Source organism: Canis lupus, chromosome 16 (assembly GCF_048164855.1).
Source record: "Canis lupus baileyi chromosome 16, mCanLup2.hap1, whole genome shotgun sequence".
In the NCBI taxonomy this organism is placed as follows: domain Eukaryota; kingdom Metazoa; phylum Chordata; class Mammalia; order Carnivora; family Canidae; genus Canis; species Canis lupus.
In genome coordinates, this window is record NC_132853.1 from 7,029,848 (window position 1) to 7,053,842 (window position 23,995).

The window sequence follows — 23,995 nt, forward strand, 5'->3', positions numbered from 1 at the left end:
AGAGAGAGAGGCGGAAGGAGAAGCAGGCTCCATGCAAGAAGCCCGACATGGGACTGGATCCTGGGAACTCCGGGATCATGCCCTGAACCAAAGGCAGATGCTCAACCGTTGAGCCACCCAGGTGTCCCACAGTGTTGCTTTAGAATTAAATGAGATAATGACTTAATGTACCTGGAACCTGGCATTTAGTGTAAAGCATTTAACAAACAAAATAATACATCATGTTATTTCTAAAACATGCAATATTCTATGAAAAGCATACTAATCTACAGTGATAGAAAACAAATCAGTGGCTGACAGGGGAGGGACATGGGGGGCTGGATGAGAAGGAAGGATGACAAAACGACAAGAGGAATCTTCTGGGGGTGCTGGTCCCAGTCTTGATTGTGGTGATAGTTTTGTGAGAGTATACAGATGTTAAAACTCATCAAACTGCACCTGGGCCTTTAAAAAGCTCAGGGCAGGGGCACCTGGGTGGCTCAGTGGTTGAGCATCTGCCTTTGGCTCAGGTTGTGATCCTGGGGTCCTGGGATGGAGTCCTGCATCGGGCTCCCTGCATGGAGCCTGCTTCTCCCTCTGCCCGTGTCTCTGCCTCTCTTTCTGTGTCTCTCATGAATAAATAAAATCTCTAAAGATTAAAAAATTAAAAAATAAAAGCATATGTAATGTTCTATAGCTGTAAGATTTCCTAGAAACAAAATGGGTATCATTGTATGCAAAATAACAAACAAGAGAAGGAGCACACCAAACTGTGGAGGCCGAGAAAATTAAGGCCATTCCACCTTAAGTTCATCGTTAGCACAGGTACAGCCATCTCAGGCCCTAGTGAATAAGACCTGAACTTTACCTCAGTTAAGCCCCATATTAGAATGAGAACAGCTCAATGCCAGTGGCAGGAAGCCTCATATTAGAATGAGAACAGAGCTTAATGCCCTTGAAAGCCCCATATCAAAATGTAAACAGAACTTGAGAAATTCCTCCACCCCTTCTGGAGCTCCCCTAGACCAGCCCATAAAACTAAGCTGGAACCCACCTCGGGGTCCAAGTCCCTGCTCCGTTGTGTCGGGTACACTTGGACCCAAGCTCGAGCTTGTTAATAAACCCTCGTGTACTTGCATGGGTGTCGGCTCCTCGGTGGTTTCTCGGATTCGCAATCTTGGGCACAACAAAACACTGTGCACTATATACACTGATAAGACTTGGATGAGAACAAGGGTTAATGTAAACATTGGCATTTTAAATAATCTGGGCTTTTGAGCTCTTTTGGTTGTCATTATTTTCTGTGACCTTCTGAAGGTCGAAGCGGTGGTAAGTGGTAGAGTCAAGATTTGAATGGGCCTCTCTGAGTCCTCAGACCAGCAGCTCACGAGCACCCTCTAGTGCTTCCCTCCCCAGGTCTTCCCAGAGCCCGGCCGAGCCCCACCCAGTCTATCCGGTAGGGACACCTCTCTGGGCAGTCAAACCCAAAACTCTCTGGAAAAATAGGTGCGACCAGGGACGCTGTCTGTGGTCCTGAAAATCTCAGCCCGCGGGGAAACCAGAGGGCCGAGCCCTGCCTCCAGCAGAATCACCTTCCAAGGCTTTTCTGGTCGCTCTTTCAACTTATGACAGCCTGTAGGAGTCAAACTGGTGCTTTTGAATGCTTTTGACCAACAATTTAAACACTGAAGGCAATACTCCAACAGATCGATGACAGAAAGAGTAAAGGGAATGGTACAACATGAGGGCCAGGGGATGGGTGGAGGGTGAAGAAGGCAGCCGGCTTCCAGTTACAGTGACAAGAAATGGCAGCCAGCACAGGCTTGGGAAATTTATGAAAACAGAACATACAGCCTTAGGATAGAACGAGGATCTAAATACCCAGAATCACTCCCCTTTGTAAGATTTGTAACAAAAATGAATATGAATGGAGTAGTAGTTCTAATGGAGTGGCCACCCAAGAGCCATATCAGTGCCAGCAAAATGGCAGAGTTCGCATAGCATCAAAGGTATCCTACAAAAGCTTTGGTGTCTATTGATGTCTTAAAAAAATATGGAACTCCCTCAGCCACCGAAGGACAGTATTACAGCAATTAATAAAAAAGAACCATAAGCTTCCACTACCTTCCCCCTGATCTGAGTTACACAGTCTTCATTTTCTATAGAAGCTAAGTTTCTAGGTATATTTTACAGACCTCAGAGCATTGGAAGTTCCCATTCTAAGGGAATGTATCCTAAGATACTGTATATGATAGTATTTTTTTGTCCATTTGAAATATATAAGTTGTTTTATTTTTTTTTAAGATTTTATTTATTTAGGGACGCCTGGGTGGCTCAGCGGTTGAGCACCTGCCCCTTGCTCAGGGTCGAGTCCCACATCAGGCTCCCTGCCTGGAGCCTGCTTCTCCGTTTGCCTATGTCTCTGTCTTTCTCTCTGTGTGTCTTTCACGAATAAATAAATAAAATCTTAAAAAAAAAAGATTTTATTTATTTATTTGAGAGAGAGCAGGAGCAAGGGGGAGAGGCAGAAGGAGAAGGGGAAACAGACTCCTCCTGAGCAGAGAGCCCAATGTGGGGGTTGATCCCAGGACCTTGAGATCATGACCCAGGGTGAAGGCAGACACTTAACCTGCTGAGCCACTTAGGCAACCTACATAAGTTATTTTATGGGACAACTTAAAAAATTTTAGGGACGCCTGGGTGGCTCAGCAGTTGAGTGTCTGTCTTTGACTAAGGGCATGATCCTGGGGTCTAGGATAGAGTCCCATGTCAGGCTCCTGTAGAGAGCCTGCTTCTCCCTCTGCCTATGTCTCTGCTTCTTTCTCTGTTTCTCATGAATAAATAAATAAAATCTTAAAAAAATAAAACTTAAAAAATTTAAAATTTCTTGGAGTGTCTGTGTTGGCTTAGTTGGTTAAGTATCTGCCTTCAGCTCAGGTCATGATCTCAGGGTCCTGGGATCAAGCCCTGCATGTGGCTCCCTCCTCCTCCCTCCTTCTCCCTCTGCCTACTGCTCCCCTTGCTCGTGTGTGCTCTTGCTCTTTCTCTTGCTGTCAAATAAATTAATCAAATCTTAAAAAAAAAAAAAAAACTTTTAAACTTTTTTAAAAGAGCAGGAGTGGAATGCAAAGCAGTATCAGGATGGTTATTAGTTGGGGGGCAACTGTGGGGTTCTGCTATATCCACTCCTGGGGCTCCAATGCATCTTGGACCCCAGCAAGCTCTTTGGGAGGGGGCTTTGAGGCCATTACTCTTGTGGCCATCTTCCCACTTGCCATGGATGGATTCCAGTGTCCAACTTCATGATAAATGACCAAAGGACAAGTCAGGAAATATTCACATTTTTAGGGAAACATAATGTCATAGAAATATGTAAAATAGTACAAAGTGGGGGCTGCTCTGGCACAACAACACCCTTGCCCATGGTTAGTAGACACAAGATTGAGATACCTGACCCAGGTTGGGCCAATCAGATTCTCTTTTCATGAGGACAGTGCCAGAGCATCAAGGACCCAGAGCTCCCGCCACTGTGTCCTGCACAACCCACACCTGGGATCCTCCCTTCTTTTCATGGATATAAAATAGTTTATCCATTTCACATATGCTGCATTTGGTCTTTTGAGCATTTCTGCCCATGAAGTGCAATTTACTCACTTTCACAGACCAACTTCAGTTTAAGAAGAATTAAAGCTTCTGTGATGATGATTTTTTACAATATCACTGATGGTCAGATAGGAGCACACACAAAACTGCTTTTTTTTTTTTTTAAGAAAGGAAACCTTTTATTTTGGATTTACAGAAAATCTGCAGATAGTACAGACAATTTCTATACAGCTCCCACCCAATTTCCTGTATTATTAACATCTTCCTGTTAAGGGCTCCATCCTCATGACCCAGCCACTTCCCAAAGACCCTTCCTCCTAATACCATCACATTCAGAATATGAATTTTGGGGGATGAGAACATTTAGTCCATAGTGGCATCCCAAGCCCTCAGATCAGAGTCTGCCCTATTAGAGAGTATGCGATACTTGAATGTTAAACATATTTATTGAACACCTACTGTGTATGTGGCACAGTTGAGAATTAGAGAAACAGAACACACGGATACTGTCCTCCTGAAGTTCTAGTCCAGAGTGAGAGATAGACAATAGAAAAGGACACAACTGGGGTGATAGGGGCAGTAGGCCACTGGTGGTGGAAGTGGGGGTTCCTTTAGATGAGGCAGGTGGGCTTCAAGCTGAGGCCTGAAAGTTCTTTACCAAGTGAGACTCTGAAGCAAGAGTCCAGGCAGAGAGGACAGGGGTCTCCTTGCTCAGGAGAGGGAAGGGGTTGTGAGATCGGAATACAAAGGGTGTTTTTTTTCCTAAGGGCTTTTGGAAGCCATTGACAGGTTGAGCAAAGGAGTGACAAGATCCAATTTGTTGTGAAAACGCCACCGGTCCCTTTTATCATGGGGAGTATGGATCAGAGAGGACAAGTGCAGAGGCAGGGGACTCCCTGGGGGCTACTGTGGCCATCCATGATGGAGGCTTGGACTAGGAGTGGCCAAGAAGATGGAGATGGTGACTGAGGAGCTCTGGATAGGTTTTGGACGTGAGGTCAGCAACCTGCTGATGGATTAGAAGTGGGGGCTGGGGGAGAAAAGAATCCAGGACAAGTGCTAGCTTTGGGTCTAAGCAACTGCTGGAAATGAGTCCACTTCCTGAGATAAGGACCATGGGGGAGGGACATGTTTGCAGAAAACAATTAAGGCTTCTGTTTGACTCTATGGGTGCTGACATGTCTGGGGAATAGCCAAATGGAGATATCCAGTGTGCAGCCAGATGCAGGGTCTTCAGGGAGAAAGTTGGGGCCTTTCACCCAGGGAGAGAGGAGGGAGAAAGAAGGGGTCTAGCAGAGAGCCTCAGGGCAGGCTAGGATTGTAGAGTGGGGAGACAGGGAAGATGTGGCAACAAAGAGGCTGATGGTGGAAAGGAAGGAGGCCATCTGGCCAGAGAACCAAGCTCTGGATCCATACATAAGTCCTTTCTTAGCCACTGCTAATCCAGAAGGGAGGCACCAACTACATAAATTCAATGCAGAGCTAACATGAAGGATGAAGAGCCAATGACTACCAAGCAGGGTATGCTTTCCAGAAGGGGTTGTCACATGTTTTTTGCTCACACATACTCTGTGCATTTTTAGACTGACATTGAAAATTTTCATCATAACTTTAAATGGTTACAGAAGACCCGATTTCCTGTCTATTGTATCAACATCTTAAGATGATACTGTTACTTTGCTCTTCTAGTGTAATTCAGTGGAATCTAACCCCACAGCAATGTTACTCCATTGTTCAGGTCTACACTGAGACATGGAGGGGAGCCTTCCCCAGGCTGCAGACCGGGTGAGGTGCCTCCTCTGTGCATCCTACATCACAGCACAGACCACACTGGATGTAACCCATCTGCTGCTCGTCTGGCTTCCTCACTGCAGACCGAGAGCTCTGTGGAGACAGGTCTCTGTCTGCCCTGCTCCTGCTGTATCCCCAGCATATGGCATTCTGACACAGAGCTGGTGTTCATTAAACGTCTGTTGAAAGGTTAGCTGATGGGTAAACTCAGCTAATTTCAGCAAAGCCTGGGCCAGCTTCCTTACTGAACAAAACAGCCAGAGGGATCTCTGTGTGAGACGCCGCTCTCTGTGCGAAACCTTCTGTGGCTCCCTATGGTCCCCAGAACAGGGGGCGGACTCCTTACAGCACTTGCAGCCTTCCCATTCCAGTATCTGCTGGCTCCGCATCCTCATTCTCATCAGCCTCATGCACGTGAAATACTTCCCCCAATTGCACTTTTCCTTCTTTCTTCTTCTTCTGTAAGATTTTTGTTTATTTGACAGACAGAGAGAACACAAGCAGGGGGAGCAGCAGGCAGAGGGAGAGGGAGAAGCGGGCTCCCCGCTGAGCAGGGCCTCCCCGGGATCAAGACCTGAGTGGAAGGCAGACTTCACCCACTGAGCCGCCCAGGCGCCCCTTGCACTTTCTGTTCTGTGTAGACGGCCCACTCCTCACTTCTTGACCAACTCCTTGGATCCCCAGTGTAGACGGAAGCCTTCCTTCGCTGCTCCACGGCCCCGGGGCTCCAGCCGGCCAGGGCCCACCCCCCTCCTTCACCGCCGCGTCCCCCTGTCCCCCGGGCACCGGCTGGGGCCGGCCTCGCAGCAGGAGCAATGGCACAGCGGGCTTGGGCCGGACTGTGCGCCGGGGACCGCAGTCGTGGTGCCTCCCGGGGTGGGGTGGGCCCAGGTGCCCAGGGCGCAGGGCAGCTGTCTCAAGGAGGCAGGCAGGTGGGCATTCGTGGAGAGGGTCACTACGGTCCAGGGGAAGGGCTGGCAAAGGCGGGCGTGGGGCGCGGAGAAGGCAGGGCGCAGAGCGGCGAGAACAGGGCGGGGCCGGGGCGGGGCCGGGGGGCGGGGCCGGGGCCGGGGGGCGGGGCCGGGCTCACGACAGCCGAGGCCCTGGACCGCGCTCGCGCCACGCACAAAGATGGCGGCGCGCAGCCCCGCCCCCGCTCCGCCCCCAGGCCGCGGCCGCGCCGAGGGGTGGGTGGGCCTGCGGGGCGGAAGTGCCGGGGCCGGAAGTCCGGCCGGCGCCTCGGTGAGCGGGCGGCGCGGCGCTGAGGCTGGCGGGCTGCGAGCGGGGCGATGCGGCGGGCGGCGCGGCCCGGACGTGCGGCGGCGGTGGGGCTGCTGCTGGCGGCCCGCGCGGTGGCGGGGCTGGAGCCCATCAGCGTGGGCATCGCCATCGCGGCCGCGTCGGCGCTCACCGGCTACCTGTCCTACACGGACCTGTTCTGCCGCTTCGCCGAGTGCTGCCTCGAGGAGCAGCGGCTCAACGCGTCGGGTAGGGCGGGTCGGCCCGCGAGGGGCGCGGCGCTCCCCCGGAGCTCGGGCGGGCGGGAGGACGGACGGGGCCTCGGTCCGGACTGCAGCCCTGGAAGCCGTGCCCTCTGAGATCCATGCTCCCGGTCGTGGGGCTCCGCCCAGCCTCCTTCCTGCAGGCCTCGGATTCCCTGCGAGTACAGTAAGAAGAAGCTGAGAGCAGCGTGCCCAGCTCTCTGCACCGTGGCAGTCCTATTAAGTAGTTTTCAGACGTGCAGCGGCTGCCCAGAAAGCCCACACGTGGCCCTTGGTTTTCTTACAAGCCAGCAGGGGTGTCTGGGGAATAGCATGCAGGTCACTCAAGAGAGGGCTCATCCCTGGATGAATGAACACGTTTAGCTTCCTTATCAGACACTGGAGTATTAAGGAGGACATCCGTGGAAGTGGCATCTGCCTCCGGGCCAGCCCTGGGGTTTGGCAGGCACCCTGCTGAACTGCTTACTAATATGTGCCTTTCGCTTTGGCCAGCTGGGGAAAGTGCTGCTTTTCTGGTGCCTGTTTAATGTGTGTTTTTCTCTCTGTTCTCCGGCTGGCTCCTGCAGCCCTCAAGCTGGAATTAGAGGAGAAGCTCTTTGGGCAGCATCTGGCCACAGAGGTGATTCTCAAGGCGCTGACTGGCTTCAAGAACAACAAAAATCCCAAGAAACCGCTGACTCTTTCCTTACATGGCTGGGCTGGCACGGGCAAGAATTTTGTCAGCCAAATTGTGGCTGAAAATCTTCACTCAAAAGGCCTGAAGAGTAACTTTGTCCACTTGTTTGTCTCGACTCTGCACTTCCCTCACGAGCAACAGATAAAACTGTACCAGGCAAGAGAATCGTGTTATCCTATCCACAGGCCGCTTGGACTGGTCTGGGCCACCTGCTCACTAACTCCGGCCTCTGCTGCTTCTTTTTGCACTGCAGTAGTCCCAGGCCCCATTGAGTTAAGGCACACTTGCCCCCAGTAACCTTTTGCTATTTGCAGAGCTCTCCCACGACTTTTTTTTTTTTTTTCCATTTGATTACAAAATAATACAGTGGGACAGGTGAATTTATTTCCATTAAAAGATTGAGCCAAGAGAGGCGAGGGCACTTGCTCCTTATCCCTCTGGCCTTGTGGGAAATCAGAAACTTGGGCCCAGCTCACCAACTCTGGGTTTGCAGAGTAACCACGTTCTACAATGAATGAACGTGTTCAGATTTCTTGTCCCAGCCCTTGATGAAGGGGAGCAGTCTTTTTTTTTTTTTTTTTTTTTTTTAAGATTTTATTTATTCATGAGAGACATAGATTGAGGCAGAGACATAGGCAGAGGGAGAAGCAGGCTCCCTGTGGGGAACCTGATGTGAGACTCAATCCCAGGACTCCGGGATCACAACCTGAGCCAACGGGAGATGCTCAACCACTGAGCCACCCAGGTGCCCCTGACATGGAGCAGTCTTAAATGATTTGTTCTGACATGGCTTCATGAAAGCCTCCCACCTATGATGCAGTGTCTGTAGTTAACACTCTGCATTTAGCACTGTAGACTAGAGGATTTTTTTTTTCCCTCAGTAGCTGTTATTTCCTTTGTTCTTCCCATCCAAATCCTTGGTGTTGCTTTCTTTCTTTTTTCTTTTCTTTTTCTTTTTTTTTTTTTTTGCTTTCTTTTGTCAAATGAAAGCCTCGCAGAATTGACCCTTTATGATCATTCTTCCTTTTGAGTTATTATTTCTACATTTAATTTCTATTAAGTTGTTTAGTAGGGTTCTTGTTTCAGTGGCCTTCGTTCTTATAAAGGTTAATAGCCCCAGTGTTAGGTGGGGACCTAGATAAGAAACAAACTGAACTGAACAAGGAAATGACAGTGGCTATTTGCCACACAAACTGAGCTGGGAAATTGCTGAAAAGAAATAATTTTGGTTTCCTGAATTCTTTCATGAATCTCTAGGAAAACAGTAAATAGATGAGGGTGCCTCTGGAGCCTTTCATGTGTTGGGGTGTAGGGCTTGTTGCTTGGATATCTTTGTCTCAGGAAAGCATAGGAACAAATGCTTTCCATGGAATGCCAGCTCAGTTTGTTCCCTGCATCGGTATAGGCACAGCTTGAGGGCACTGCAAGCCTGAGTCCAGCTTCTTATTCCTCAGTCTGTCTGCTAAAATGAACTTGAGATTTCAGGCCACAGTGAGCTAAAATTATGGGCTGGTTAACAGTGAACTGATGAATATCCATGCTTCTTGCTCTTACACCTTTAAAAAGTAACATTTAGCAAACCATTTGAGTTAGGGTGGGGAAAAAAAACAACTTTGCATTTTAGCACCTATCTGCCAGTTTCCACTTTTTATAGATAAAGTTCCGGAAAAGCTGTTACCCAGTGAATGGACTTTAGGGGGCATTTTCCAAGCTCTTACTGAAATCCCAGAGAGCTCGAATTTGTCATCTCGCAGAGCATGAGGAACCGTGCTGTGCTTCTCCCCTAGCCACAGCCTTTGAGCCTCTGCATCCTCTTTCTTTTATGGTTGGTCTAGGACCAGTTACAAGGATGGATTCGGGGTAACGTGAGCGCATGTGCGAGCTCTGTGTTCATATTTGATGAGATGGACAAACTGCACCCTGGAATCATCGATGCAATCAAGCCGTTTCTAGACTACTACGAGCAGGTTGATGGCGTGTCTTTCCGGAAGGCCATCTTCATCTTTCTCAGGTCAGCGGGATGTGGCTTCTCAGGGGCACAGAAGCCATTCATTCTCCCGGTGCTAGAAGGAGGTCCTGGCATTCTGTTGCCCAGGGACAAAGGTAGCTGGCAAAAGTGAATTGCTGACTTTTACTTTGGGGTTGCTATTATTGGCATGGCATGGAGTGTGGGCAGGAGAAAATGCATTAGATACTGCTGGTAACAGGCGATTTTGTTACCTGCACATGCCTCTGAGGGTTATCAAAAGACAGCATTATGCGGCAAGTTCTGGAAAAGCAGATTTCTTTTTCTAAAAATATTTATTTATTTGAGAGGGAGAGGGTGCACAAGCAGGGTGAGCAGCAGGCAGAGGGAGAGGGAGAAGCTGGCTCCCAAATGAGCAGAGAGCCTGATGTGGGGTTCCATCTCAGGACCCCATGATTATGACCTGAGTTGAAGGTAGACGCTTAACAGACTGAGCCACCCAGGTGCTCCTGGAAAAGCAGATTTCAAGCTCCGTAAGGGCAGATGCTTACTTTGTCCTTTTCCAGGAACACTTAGTAAATATTCCTCAGTTAAGAATAAACCCAAGAGCAGGTATGATTCTTGATCAGACACAGAATCTTAGTATGTAATCTTACTCTGCTACTTTGGCAAATTCAGCAATGCAGGTGGGGACCTCATAACTAAGATTGCCCTTGACTTTTGGCGGGCGGGAAGAAAAAGGGAAGACATTCAGCTGAAGGACCTGGAACCCGTGCTGTCTGTCGGCGTCTTCAACAATAAACACAGTGAGTCTCCCAGGCTGAGGAGCCCCCTAGCCCTCCCTGCAGAGTCACCTCTTTCTTTAAACCTTCCACAAAGCCACCGAATCCATGTGCCTCTGTCTTCACTGAAGTAGGGACTTAATCTTCCAGCATTCTATAATAGAAGCCAGTTAGCAGGGGGTAACTGACAGTCCTTTTACCAGGCTTGTTGCACACTTGAGAAAAAGAGAATCTGGAGGGGTATAGGCATGAAGAATGCACTGTGGATCAGGATCAGAGTGGGCCCTGTAAGAGCAGTGAGCTTGGCTGGGTGACAGCGACAATGATGGGAAGACCCAGCTGTGTCTTGCTTTGCAGGTGGCCTGTGGCACAGCGGACTGATAGATAGGAACCTCATCGATTACTTTATCCCCTTCCTCCCCCTGGAGTACAGACATGTGAAGATGTGTGTACGGGCAGAAATGAGGGCCCGTGGTTCTGCCATAGATGAGGATGTTGTCACCAGAGTGGCAGAGGAAATGACATTTTTCCCCAAAAGCGAGAAAATCTACTCAGACAAGGGCTGCAAGACTGTGCAGTCACGGTTGGATTTTCACTGACCTCATTCAAGTGGAGTAAGAGGCCGCTGGGAGCTGAGCGAGAGTCTTGCCTTATGGAAGCACTTTGGAGCCCTCTTTGGGGTTTGCACATTTGCACCTGTGGACTTTCGGGATGTAGAAGTTTCTAAGAGTTGAATTTTGAAAAGACACTAATCTATTGAGTGTTTTGGAGCTGACAGCAATCCGTCTGTTAACTGCGGTGGAAGATGAACTTTTAAAAACACATCCCCACACACACCTCCTTGCTGACCTTGAGGAAGTGCCTTGCAAACAAGCTGTGTGAGACCTAGAGCTGGTTCTGACCCCACAGTACCCACACCTCAGAAGCTGCTGCTCTAACTCAGGGAGTCAAGGGCCCTGCCGCAATCCGTGGAGCAGTTTGCATCTACTGAAAACCTTCTCTGTTTCTTTGCACAGAGAGTGTTCACTGGCTTGATGTATCTCAGTTGAAATCGGTGGCACCTTCAGGTGGACAGTGTCCGGTGGGGATGTGGGCTGCACACAGAGCATTCTCGACCAGGTGACCTGTCTGTCTGTGCTGTGGGGTCTCCATCCAAGGCCTCTGCAGCAGGCCTGTCTGTTCTTTGCTCTGGCTGGTCCTGGAATTCCTCTGCCGACTCTCCCTTGGTTTTGATCTCAGCCTTCCTTGTACCACTTCTCCTGAACTTCAGTCACTTCGAGATTTGCCCCCAACCACTTGTCATCATTAGAGTCAAATCAGAATGGGACTGTTGGTTTTGAATTTGAGTCTTGGTTCCCACGATGAATTGTCTGTAATAATTTATGCCTGGGGCCATCTCTCACTTTAGAGAATCATTTGAAATCCATAGGACACACTCAGTCTTCATGGATGACATGTGCCACTGAGTGGTCAGCTTGCAGATTCTGCATTGCCAAAGAAGTGTAAGTATCGTACACCACAAATGCTGGAATTTTCAAGGATATGTTTGTTTTTTTATAATGTTTTTACTTGTGAATCTCAGATAATAGAAAAATACAGGACATAGCTTATTTTAAAACATGTGAAGGACATACACAAAAAAGGAATAATTGCCTATTCCTTTATCAGAAACTCTTTAACAGAAACACTATACATTTTTATCGTTAAATGCGTGGTAATACCTGGTCACTGTTATAGATTGAACAAGGTCAGTGTGAAGCAGCGGGTCCTGGGTGTCCTCTGCTGAGAACACCCTTTATGGCAGTGGCAGGCTGGACTGCCCTGGTCACCAGAAATAAAATGGATTCCAGCCCATGTGAATTGTTGTCTACGTGTCACAGCTGTGATGTGACCACAGAACAATGTGCAGTGTGTTTATATGTAAGATGTAGAAGGCACATCTTTATGACACAGGAGTGCCTTACAGAGGGTCACATTTAGTCTTTTAAAAATGCCAAGTTCAGGCTTAAAATTTTTAGAACGTGTTCTTACATTGGAGCCGGGTTACTTTCTTTCGTAACCCTGTGAGTATCTGGTCAGGCAAGACCAGGTTTTCCCTGTTCATAGTGACGCAATTCACCACGTGTGGGCCACCTTTGGACTTGTAACCCGAAGAGGTCATGGCTGACAGCCCAGCCTCCCTCACCCCATGTAAGAGGTAGACAAGAACTTGAATTGACCTACTGTAAAATAAAGCCTAAATTTTATCATGTGACACGTTCCTTGCAAACATTTTTTCCCTCTAGTTTATTTGGTAGCTCTGAAAAGTTTGAGCTTGGGATAAAGGCTGTCAGGGTGTGGTGTGAGGCTTGCCACGCCCCGGATATGCTGGCAGGTAGTCTGTATGTCAGTATTTACCTTCAAGGCTGGTATTGCCAAACAAACACAGTTACATTGGATTAGGTGATGGGTTCACCATATTTCCATGGATGAAAATGCCACGTGGAGCTTCTTCCTAGTAAGTTTTTTCTCCTAAGATTAACACAGGAAGGAAATTGAGGCAGTGGGAAAACATGACTTCCTGCTGACATTCTGAACCCAAGCAAGGCTGGGCTCAGACGAAAAAATTAGAACTGGTAAAGTGAAATCCTAGTGAAGCTAACCAGGTATCAGTTCGGTCGCACTCCACCTGGCCTCTTACCTGTGAGTGAATCGTTAATACCAACCCTCTTTCCAGGCCTGAGGATGAGCCAGCTACTTTCTAGAAAGTTCAAACCCTCTTCAACATCTCACCTCTTCCCCTCATTTGTCACTTGAAGGTGCTCAAGTCCTGAGACAGAACTTTCCGGGTCTGCTTCCCAGCCTGGTGCAGTTTCTGCTCCACCCTGTACTGCCTCATCTACAAAGACTGAACTTGCTGAATTAAGTCAGGGGACTCCTGTGTTCCCTAACTAGGGGCTCTCAGGTGCTGGGGCTGCCTCTCAAAACAATTAGCCCCATCTGTGACTCCTGGGAACAGGCCAACAGGCCAACTTCTGCTCTATATAAACCTTCCCACACTTGGGGCACCTGTGTGGCTCAGCCGGTTAAGCCTCTGCCTTCGGTTCGGGTCATGATCCTGGGGTCCTGGGATTGAGCCCCACATGGGGTTCCCTGCTCATCAGGGAGTCTGCTTCCTCCTCTCCATCTGACCCTCCTATCTTATGCCCTCGCCCTCTCAAATGAATAAATAAAAAAATCTTAAAAAAGAAAAAAAAAAGACCCAACACTTGCAGCTGTCCTTAGGAGGCCTGGACGCCCTTAAAGATTAAGGAGGCTCTGGGGATCCCTAGGTGGCGCAGCGGTTTAGCGCCTGCCTTTGGCCTAGGGCGCAATCCTGGAGACCTGGGCTCGAGTCCCACATCGGGCTCCCGGTGCATGGAGCCTGCTTCTCCCTCTGCCTGTGTCTCTGCCTCTCTCTCTCTGTGACTATCATAAAAAAAAAAAAAAATTTAAAAAAGATTAAGGAGGCTCTTTGCAGGCCAGGTACCACGAGGCAGAGGGGTCCTGTGGCAGCGAGGTGCCAGCTGGTCCTCGGCCTGCAGGCACACGTGGATGTTACATACAGGTATGTGCAGCCTCCTAACAGTGGTCTGTACTCCGCCTGGCATCTCAGGTGGGATTATGTCTCTAGATTTGACTCCACAGCTGGGTGTCAAGAGTGCCATGAAGCCCAATGCAGCGGAGCAAAGAGCAAGTAGGGATCCTCAGAGTCCCTACACTAGACTTCACTCCAGCCTGCACTGCACCGGTTAGGTCTTACTTCATAGCTGAGGCACAGAAGATCTATACTGGAGGGCTTTTTTCTCCTTTAAAGGTGTATTCACAAATTATAATTTTATTGTAAAATAGTAGCTGTTTGAAGTTGTAAGTAAAAAACACTATTCTTGGCATCCTCGGGGTGGATGGGGGGCAGTTAAGCTTTTCTAAGAGGTTTTGGGGGTTCTCATTAAACAACAAAAATTAATGGGGCACCTGGGTGGCTCAGTTAAGTGTCTGCCTCTGTCTCAAGTCATGATCTCAGGGTCCTGGAATCAAGCCCTGTGTCAGGCTCCCTGCTCAGTGGGCAATCTGCCTCCCCTTCCCCGCCCCTTGCCCCCCACTTGTATTCTCGATGTCTCTCTCAAATAAATAAAATATTTTTAGAAGGAAAAAGGTCGAAAGAAAGAAAGAAAGAAAGAAAGAAAGAAAGAAAGAAAGAAAGAAAGAAAGAAAGAAAAAAAGAAAGAAAGATCCTGAGAGACATGATAAGAGAGAGAGGCAGAGACAGGCAGAGGTAGAAGCAAGCTCCATGTGGGACTTGATCCCAGGACCCCCGGGATCACGACCTGACCCAAAGGCAGCCACTCAACCACTGAACTACCCAAATGTCCTAAATAAATAAAATCTTTAAAACAAAATTACAAAGGCTAATAATGAGTGCAGTTTTTAAAAATATGGCAAAACTTGCCAGACAACACATGGCTCATTCAGGAATGGAAAACAGAGAAGGGTCTTCCTTTGCAAAGCTGAATGACTGGCAAGTGACAAGCTGGAAAGATTTTTCTTTTCTTTTTTTTTTTTTTTTTTTTTTTAAGATTTTATTTATTTATTCATGAGAGACACAGGCAGAGGGAGAAGCAGGCTCCATGCAGGGAGCCTGATGTGGGACTCGATCATGGGTCTCCAGGATCAGGCCCTGGGCTGAAGGTGGCGCTAAACCACTGAGCCACCAGGACTGCCCAGAAAGACTTTTCTTTCAAGGAAACTGTTTCTAACAAATGTTCACAATGTTGCTAAGATCATTCCCATAGTTCACAATGTTACTGAGATTGGAAGTTGGAAAGGGGATTTAAGGCTTATCTGTGACTTGCCTGAGTGTTCTCTTATACACTTGTCCTTTTATTTAAACACTTCCTTGCCCCTTGCTCGCGATGGTCATCCCGTGACAGGTCTGACCACTGCTCCAGCCTTTGTCCCCGGGTATGCCATCTTAGGGACTACATGCCAAGGACCCAGGCTTGTGCTTTTTTGCAGTAAAGACAAAACATTAGATGATATGGTGACAGGAACTTAAAAAAACACACAAAGCCAGCAATGTAGAGCCTGAAAAGTTTCTCATAATGTTAAAAACCATTTTAAATAAAGTTACCACATTTTCAATAAAACTTAGACGTCCTTCCTTGAAACAGAAACACTTAAGATTAAAACATGATTTTTAAAAAATCATGAGCCCTGGGCCGAGTGGATTGGGAGCTGCTTCCTCCTCTGAACGCTCTGGGGGCTCTTTCGAAGTCCACGATCTGTAGGGTAGGACACTGGCAAGGCTCTCTGGATGAACACTGCCTGGGGCAATGCCTGTCCTGTCCCACAGGAAGCATTCACTTTAGTCCTCTTCCAGTGTATGGAGCTGGGGGAGATATGGGAAAAGAGCAGAGTGTTCCAACTTGAAGCAACTCCAGTGCCGTGTCAGTCATCGTAGTAGTAATCTAACTTGGTGAACACGGTTTTGCAGCCTTTGTCAGAGAAAACTCTCTCTTCTTTGGGGAAAAATGTCATCTCGTCGGCCACTTTGGTGACAATGTCCTCATCAATATCAAAGCCTCGGGACTGCATTTCAACTCTGATGCACATTTTTAGGTGTTTATATTCCAGGGGGAGGAAGGGAACAAAATAATCAATGAGATTTCGGTCAATTAGGCTGCTATGCCAGAAGCCACCTGGGAAAAAGAAAAAGGGGCTGTTCATCCATTGTCCACCTGCCCACCCATCCATCCCTCACACATCCACTAGGCGCCAGACACGGAGGTGGGGCCCACGATCCAATGAGGCAGAAGTAACCTGGGACCTGTCCATGGGCACAATCAAGCTGTGATGCCTTCATGAGAGTAAAGCACAGGTGACGTGGCACCTTCCTTATGCCTCGGGCTCAGGGGAGGTTTCTTGGATGGACCTACAGATCTGAAGCGGGAGAGAGACAAACGAACCCAGGCTGCTGGGAACAAGCAGAGGCGGAGGGCAGTACGGAGGGGACCAGGTCTCCAGGCTGGCAGGGTTTCAGAGAAAGCTCAAGGAGAAGGGAGTCCCCAGGGAGGGACTAGCCACTCCTTTACTTGGGGAACCCAGACTCACTGGACTTTTGGCAGCTGGATCAGCAACAGGGCAGAAACCGGCACCGCTGCCCGCACGTGCAAACACACAGCACATCCAAACCACATGGGGCATTGAGAGACCGAGAACTAGAACCCTCAGCACCATACTGTGTGAACACAGCACTCTGGTGCGGCCACAGGGTACAGATTTTGCTGCGTGTTTTCACCAAGGATGAGTGCTGGCTCTATGTGCACCCACCCACTGACCCAGTCACATCCCCTCCTGGATTCCCGGGGGGACCCAGCACACGCTCCCTCCTGACAATAGCTCACCTGCTGCTGGATCACACCCAGCACTTCCACACTTGGAACAGTTTCTGTTCTGCTTTGCTGCTTAACTCTGGTGCCTTAATTCTGGTCTCACTCTGACACCAATTCTGACATGTGGAGGGTTTTTTTTTTTTTTTTCCACACCTTTAAGCAATTCTCCAATACTAGCTGGGTGTGCTACAATTCAGTTCAGTAAAAGCCTATCACCCAGATGGAAGAGACGCAGAGGGCAGGGAATGCAGAAAGGATGTGAGGCTTCTATGCCCCCTCCCAGGGGACCACTCTCCCCCCACCCTCCATGCGTTCAATCTGGAAGCTCTCTGAACCTCCATTCTTTTGTATATTTATGGAAGCTTCGTTACATAGGCATGTCTGATCAAATCCCTGATTGCCACTGGTGACTGATTCCACCTCCAGCCCCTGGCCTCTCCCCAGGGGTCACGGAATGGCGCTGAAAGTTCCAACCCTCCAGGTACAATGCTTGGTTCCCCTGGAAACCGGAGCATGCCCCTTAGATGCTTCCCCAAAGTCCTCTTATTTACACAAACTCAGGTTTGGTTAACAAGTTTGTTATAAATATCAAGACATCTTTATGGCTCTTGTTACTTAGGAAATTCTGAGTGTTTTAGGAGAATTGTACCAGAAATGGTGACAAAGAGCTAATACATATTTCTTCTTATAAATCACAAAAAACATACTCTTTCCTTTCTTAGCAGTGCTTTGCATGGAACTGGTGCTCAATAACGATCTCACTGCCTGGATGGGGTGGAGTATGGCCATGGGAAAGAACGCTAGTGGCTAACAAGTGGGACAGCTCATTTCCTGAAGGCCTGCTGTGTCAGGCAAGGCAAGCCCTACACCCTGGGGAGAGAGCATGGAGCCAGGCAGACATGGATGCTGCCCTCAGGGATTCACACCCTGATAAGCCGGTTCACAATTTCAGATAGTGACCGGGGCTGTGAGCACTGAAATGGGGCGAGTGGGCAAGGAGGACAGGCTACTTGGCCAGGGTGGGCAGCCAAGGCCCAGCTGAGAAGGTGACCTCCGCGCAGAGCCCACACGGCCAGAACAGCACCACGGGAAGTGCTCTGGCAGGACAAGGATCTCAGTCTCTTGAGAAATCACCTATAGACGACCACTCCCCAATCTGTACCCTTAGCTGAGCACCCCTGGGGAACCCCACTGAACAGCCAAACATCTACCCTGATCTCTACAGGGGTGCCTCGCTCACCGTCCACAACTGTCTCCATCTCCCATCTGGCCCCACAAACTTGCAATTCCATAGTCTGTCCCCTGAAATGGCAGTGCCACCCTTTCCACTGAGCAAGCCGGATCCCTGATTCGGTGCTCTCTCATTACCACACCGATCCTTCAGGAAATGTGACTGCACCTTCTAAATGTTTCTCCTTTCAAAATGCATCCTCATCACACCATGTCGCCCGATCCCACTGCTGGCACAAGGACACTGTCTACACTGTCGGACAGCTCCTGCCTGTGTCCCTGCCTCTGCTGCCTTCAGTCTGTTCACTTAAAACCAAGCCTGGTCATGTCACTGTTTGCTCAAAACACTCTAGGGGCTCCCTCCTCCATTAGGAGTCAAACCCAAAGCCTCTCAATGGCTCTCTGGGCCTTCCATGACCAGTACTGCCAGTGCAAGTCTCACCTCTTATCTGACCCCCTCTTCTCCTTTGTTCCTCCTGGACCCCCACAGGAATCCTGGGCATACCCCCACCTCAGGGCCCTGCATGTGCTGTTCCCTCTGATGGAATGCTGTTCCCTGTGGTATCCACATGGCTCACACCCTCATCCTTGGAACAGCTCAAATGTCACCCTCACAGTGAGCCATTCCTGACCACTCTATTTAAAACTGTAGCCCATCCTTAGTCCAGTACCCTCAAGCCCTCTTTATTAACTTACTTTTTACCTATTGGGGGTGGAGAGGAAAACATATCTCTATCTCTACATAGATACACATATCCCATCATCCGACCCACTTCCTTCCTTATTTATTACCATTAGGATATAAACTCCTTGAGGATAAGGATTTGCTTTTGTTCACTGCGATGTCCCCAGCTAGACTAGTGCCTGTTACCTAGTAGGTGCTCAATAAACATCTGTGGAATGAATGAATGAATGAGTTCAGCCATCTGCCTGAGGCCACAATCAGAAATGGCCAGGTCGGTCAATTCTGAAGCTTATTCTCTGGAACCCTTTGTAACCTCCCAGCACATGGGTTCTAGGCAACTGGCCTCATCTTGCTGCAGCATTTAGGCTAAGGCTTCTAGTGCATGTGTTCATACTGCTTGCATGCCAGGAAACCATCCGACAGGTTACAAAATATCCTGGCTTTCAGAGTAAATACTCCAGCTACACAAACAGATACAAAACACTCCATACTGGGCAGCCTGGGTGGCTCAGCGGTTTAGCGCTGTCTTCGGCCCAGGGCCTGATCCTGGGGACCTGGGATCCAGTCCCACATCGGGCTCCCTACATGGAGCCTGCTTCTCCCTCTGCCTGTGTCTCTGCCATTTTCTCTCTCTGTGTCTCTCATGAATAAATAATAATAATAATAATAAAAAAGCAAAAACACCCCATACTGTTCACATATTTCTGCAATACCACAAATTCCTTATTTCAAAGGAGAATTTTTGTTTTCTAAGCTCATGAAGGAAACTGAACAAAGCAGACTTTAATGGTAACAGCCCGCATGGCTCCCAGGTAACCTGGTGAATCATTCTGCATTGTGGGGTCTTCCTCCCTCTAAGGGTTCAAGGTCAAAGGTGTGTGAGTACACTGGGAAAACCAGGAGTTTGGCAGTGAAAGGCTCAGGCTCTGGGATCAAAGACACCAAACAGGCTGGGCGGCCTAGGGCAAGTGGCTCCCTCTGGGCCTCAGTTTCCTTGGGGACAGTGACAGTTTCTACCCCACAAAGTTATTGTGGAGATCAGAGGATATCTGCAGGTAGAACGTTCTACATGGTGTCCAGTGCAGAACAAGGGCCCACCCACTGCTTGGCTGTTATTCTTGTGCACAGAACCTCAGTTCCTGGGCAACACAGAAAAGAAAGGGACCTGAGAGGTCCTCTCTTTTGGAGGCACAACTACAGCAGCCCTTCTTTGCTCAGCTGCCTGCTTTTCTTCCACAAAGAAATAGGATATAGCTAAAGAAAACAAGGAACTAGTTTTTAAGACCTTGGTAATCAAGAACGTCCCTCTTTCTTTAGAACAGCACTTTCCAAACTTTAGGGTATATAAAAGCCACTTGGAGCTTAACACAAATTCTTCCAAGAAATTCTGCCTCAGTAGGTCTGAAGAAGGGACTGAGAAGTGGCATTTCTAGCCAGCTCCCGGGCCATGGTGATGCCAATGATCTACAGCTTAGTGACAGAGAGTCATGAATGAGAGAGGTTAGTAAAAGCGGGCACTTACTGTTCTTGTTATTGAAGGCCGACACAGACAAGGCCGGCTCCATGTCTTTGAGCCGGATCTCTTCCCTCTGCTTTCCACTCCTCCAGAAGTCCAAAGCCACGTCTGTGATCCTTTCTGCTCCAGCATTGCTGCAACAGAATGCCGGTGAGTGAGGACTGGGCTTTGTTCCGAAGCCCACGGACTTGGGCTCAGGGTTCTTCAATCATGTCCCGGCCTGGACCTTACCTGAGAAATATGAAGATGGCTTTCTGGTAGGAAACCCCATCCACATGATCATAATAGTCTAGGAAAGGTTTGATGGCATCTATGAGGCCGGCATGCATCTTGTCCATCTCATCGAATATGAAGATGGATCTGGCACAGGCGCTCACGTTGCTACGTATCCACAATTGTAACTGGTCCTTGAGTGACAAAGGGGAAAAGCCAACACAAAGTTCTCAGCAAGTACAATGGAAAACAACTGGCATAAGCGTCAACGCTACAACTGTTTCCACAATGGCCGTGTTTACGGAAGGCTCACTGCGTGCTCGGCACTGTACTAAGAACTTTACACACAAGCTCCTTGGTTCCTCACAACTCCATGCAGCGCATGTTATCATACCCATTTTATAGATAAGGAGACTGAGGTACAGAGCTTCATCATCTTGCCCAAGATTACAAAATTAGTACGTGGTAGAGCTGGGATCTGAACCCTGCCCTGCCTGACTCCAAAGCCCCACGTTGATTATAATTCCTGTGCTGTGCGGATATCATAGTGATGCCGTGTCACTGAATTACTGGTCCTTCTCATTAAAATGGCGATGTTAATACGTATCCTGTGTGCACACCAGGCTTCTTCAGTCCCAAGATGACACAGCTGGCAGGTGGGAGAGTTAGGACTCACAACCTGGTGTGTCTGCCGCCAAAGTCCAGGTTATTAATCAGTGAGTTAAACAGTAAAAGCAGTTTGTAACACTTCAACTAAACAGCCTTAGGCCTTTCTAGAAATGTGTCCTCTTTTACACACTGAGTGAAATGTGATGCTCCTTAGGTTGGACGTAATGACATTCACCTCTAACCCCACTTACTGGACTGAGAATCATACCGGGCCGTTTTCAGCAACCACCACAGAGCCTGGATGGTATAACCGCCCCATACATGTCAAACCCTCCTAACTTCCACACCTTTCAAAGGGGGAACCCACACGTGTAGACGTCTTCAGGGCTCACTCATTCTTTTTTAATTTTTTTTTTTAAAGATTTATTTAGGGATCCCTGGGTGGCGCAGCGGTTTGGCGCCTGCCTTTGGCCCAGGGCGCGATCCTGGAGACCCGGGATCGAATCCCACATTGGGCTCCCGGTGCATGGAGCCTGTTTCTCCCTCTGCCTGTGTCTCTGCCTCTCTCTCGCTCTCTCTGAATAAATAAATAAATCTTTTTTTTTAAAATTTTTTTTTAATTTTTATTTATTTATGATAGTTACAGAGAGAGAGAGGCAGAGACACAGGCAGAGGGAGAAGCAGGCTCCATGCAGGAAGCCCAACGTGGGACTCGATCCTGGGTCTCCAGGCCTGGGACCGCCGGGCTGCAGGCAGGCGGCGCTAAACCACTGTGCCACCGGGGCTGCCCAGGGCTCACTCATTCTAACTCACAATCCCCAAATCCTACCCCACAACAAAGAAACCCCCAACCCTGCATCATCCAGGAAGGATTCCAAAATTCTGCTCTTGCCTTATACAGGGTGATGTTGGAGGCATGTGGAAAGTGCAGGGTGGCCACAAACAGGTGGACATAGTCACTGTTCAGACCTCCCTCGTAAATATTCTCCGCGATGATCTTGCTGACAAAATTTTTGCCCGTGCCCGTCCACCCGTGCAGAGAAAGGGTGAGAGGTTTCTTCGGCTTCGGGTTGCTTATGAAGCCAGACACAGCATTTAAGATGACTTTCTTTGCGAGATGCTGTCCAAAGAGCTTGCTGTCCAGATCCTTCTGCAGCGCTGGGAAAAACAAAGCTAGTCAGCGAGGGGGTGTCTGTGTCTGGCGCGAGCTGGCCGAGGCGCGTACGGGCGCGTGGGGCCGCGGGCGAGGCCGGAGAAGCTGCTGGAGCACCCGGCGAGCCGCGGGGGGCGGGGGGCGGGGGGCGGGGGGCTGGAGGCTGGGGGCTGGAGGCTGGAGGCCGCGCCCCGCCCCGCCCCGCCCCGCCCCGCCCCGCCCCGCCGCGCAGGAGGGGGCCGCCCGGACACTTCCCACCACCCCTCCCGCCCCAGCTGGGAAGAAGCGAAACTCTCGGCGGAGGAGGCGGCCCGGCCCGCAGCCCGCCTGCTCGGGTCTGCGACCAACGCTGGCCCGTCCCCAGTCGTGGCCGGGAGCCGCTCCGGCTGCGGCCCCCGATCTCCCGGCCCGGCCCCGCCCCGCGGCCGCCCGCGCGCCCTACCCTCCCGGCTGAGGCTCCGCTTCTGACCGCAGCACTCCGTGAAGAGGCAGTAGAGGCGCGGGTAGATGTAGCCGGTGAGGACGCCGGCCAGGGCCAGTCCCAGGCTGATGGGCTCCACCGCCCGCACCGCCAACGGCGCCAGCAGCAGCAGGCCCAGCACGGCCCGGCCCAGCTTCATGCCCGGACCCGCGCCGCCCCGCGCGTTCTGGCGCTGCCGCGGACCGGCGCTACGGCCAGACCGCGCTTCCGGTTCCTCCCCGACGCGGCCGCCATCTTTGTGCGGGGCGGGCCTCCTCGTGTCGCCATCTTTGTGCGGGGTGGGGCGGAACCTTCTCCCGCTTCCGGGAGGCGAGCACCTGAGCGCCGGAGGCCGCGGGGGTGGGGGCGGCACTATTTTAAAAGTAAGCCTATTTTCTGGGAACAATTTTAGCTATATGGAAAAGTTGAGTAAGTACAGCGAGGTATGCCCTCCCACGTAATTTCTCTTATTAACATACTAGTATGTTATATTCATTTAAAATAATGAACCTATATTGATAGAACTAAAATTTGTTCAGTTTTCCTTAAGTTTTTACCTGACGTCCTGTATCTGAGCTAGGATCCCATCCACGATACATTATATTTCGTTCTCATGTCTCCTTAGTCTCCTCCTTGGCTGAGACTTTCTCAAGCTCTCCTTGGTTTTGATGACCTTGGCAGTTTTGGGGGAGTGTTGGTCAAATTTTTTGTAGGATACCCCGCTGTTGGGATGGGATGTTTTTCTCATTATTAGACTGGGGACAACAGCGTTGGGGAGGAACATTCTAGATGTGGGTACGGTGCTATTTTCATGACATGATATGAATGATACAGCAACATGATTTATGACTATTATTGACCTTCACCACCTCGATGAGGTCGTGTTCCTCAGATTTCTCCAGAAAAATTACTTACACTCATTCACTCAGGGTTTTGAGGATTCCCCATGTGTCGGGTTATGGACTAGACTTTGGGGATTTAAGAAAATGAGGTAGATGTGATTCCTGCCTTCACTGACCATGCATTTTAATGGAGGAAAAAATACAAAAATAAAACACTGTCTCCATTTTACAGATGAGAAAACAAGCTCAGAGGGAAAGAGATCTGTCCAAGGGCAAAATAGGCTGTGAACAGGGCTCAGCTCAGACTCCAAGCCAAAGTCTCTAACCACAACATCCACTCTAAAAATCAGCCCAAAGGTCAACCAAACTGGCTCTTTTCTCATCTCAACTTGTATAAGTGCTCAGGTAAATGAAAGCACAGGGGGCACTGCCCCCAACAGCCAGCTGATTGGAGCCTGCCGAAGTCTTTTAAACTCGAAGAGAAAATCTCTCAGTAAACAAATTTTGCTTTTGAGCTACCAACCCCCACCTCCAGGCTCACAACACATTACCTAGTGTTAGTATAAGGAGACACAATA

General features: G+C 49.4%; 2 protein-coding genes across 3 annotated transcripts; one reads left to right on the forward strand and one right to left on the reverse strand.

Annotated features, from left to right (window-relative positions):
- The first annotated feature begins 6,647 nt into the window (after window positions 1-6,647).
- On the forward strand, window positions 6,648-12,553 carry TOR1B (torsin family 1 member B). Of its 2 annotated transcripts, XM_072778296.1 has the most exons (5): window positions 6,648-6,861; window positions 7,442-7,707; window positions 9,387-9,562; window positions 10,196-10,323; window positions 10,657-12,553. In XM_072778296.1, exons 1-5 carry the CDS (start codon window positions 6,663-6,665, stop codon window positions 10,896-10,898), a joined length of 1,011 nt encoding a protein of 336 aa, XP_072634397.1. In that variant the 5' UTR covers window positions 6,648-6,662; the 3' UTR covers window positions 10,899-12,553. The 2 variants fall into 2 exon arrangements, with proteins under 2 accessions (XP_072634397.1, XP_072634398.1); XM_072778297.1 differs by lacking the exon at window positions 10,196-10,323.
- Window positions 12,554-15,396: 2,843 nt separating this feature from the next.
- On the reverse strand, window positions 15,397-22,797 carry TOR1A (torsin family 1 member A). The gene is made up of 5 exons (XM_072778298.1): window positions 22,558-22,797; window positions 21,855-22,120; window positions 20,372-20,547; window positions 20,147-20,274; window positions 15,397-16,016 (listed from the first exon to the last, which is right to left on the reverse strand). Exons 1-5 carry the CDS (start codon window positions 22,733-22,735, stop codon window positions 15,766-15,768), a joined length of 999 nt encoding a protein of 332 aa, XP_072634399.1. The 5' UTR covers window positions 22,736-22,797; the 3' UTR covers window positions 15,397-15,765.
- Between the last annotated feature and the right edge of the window lie 1,198 nt (window positions 22,798-23,995).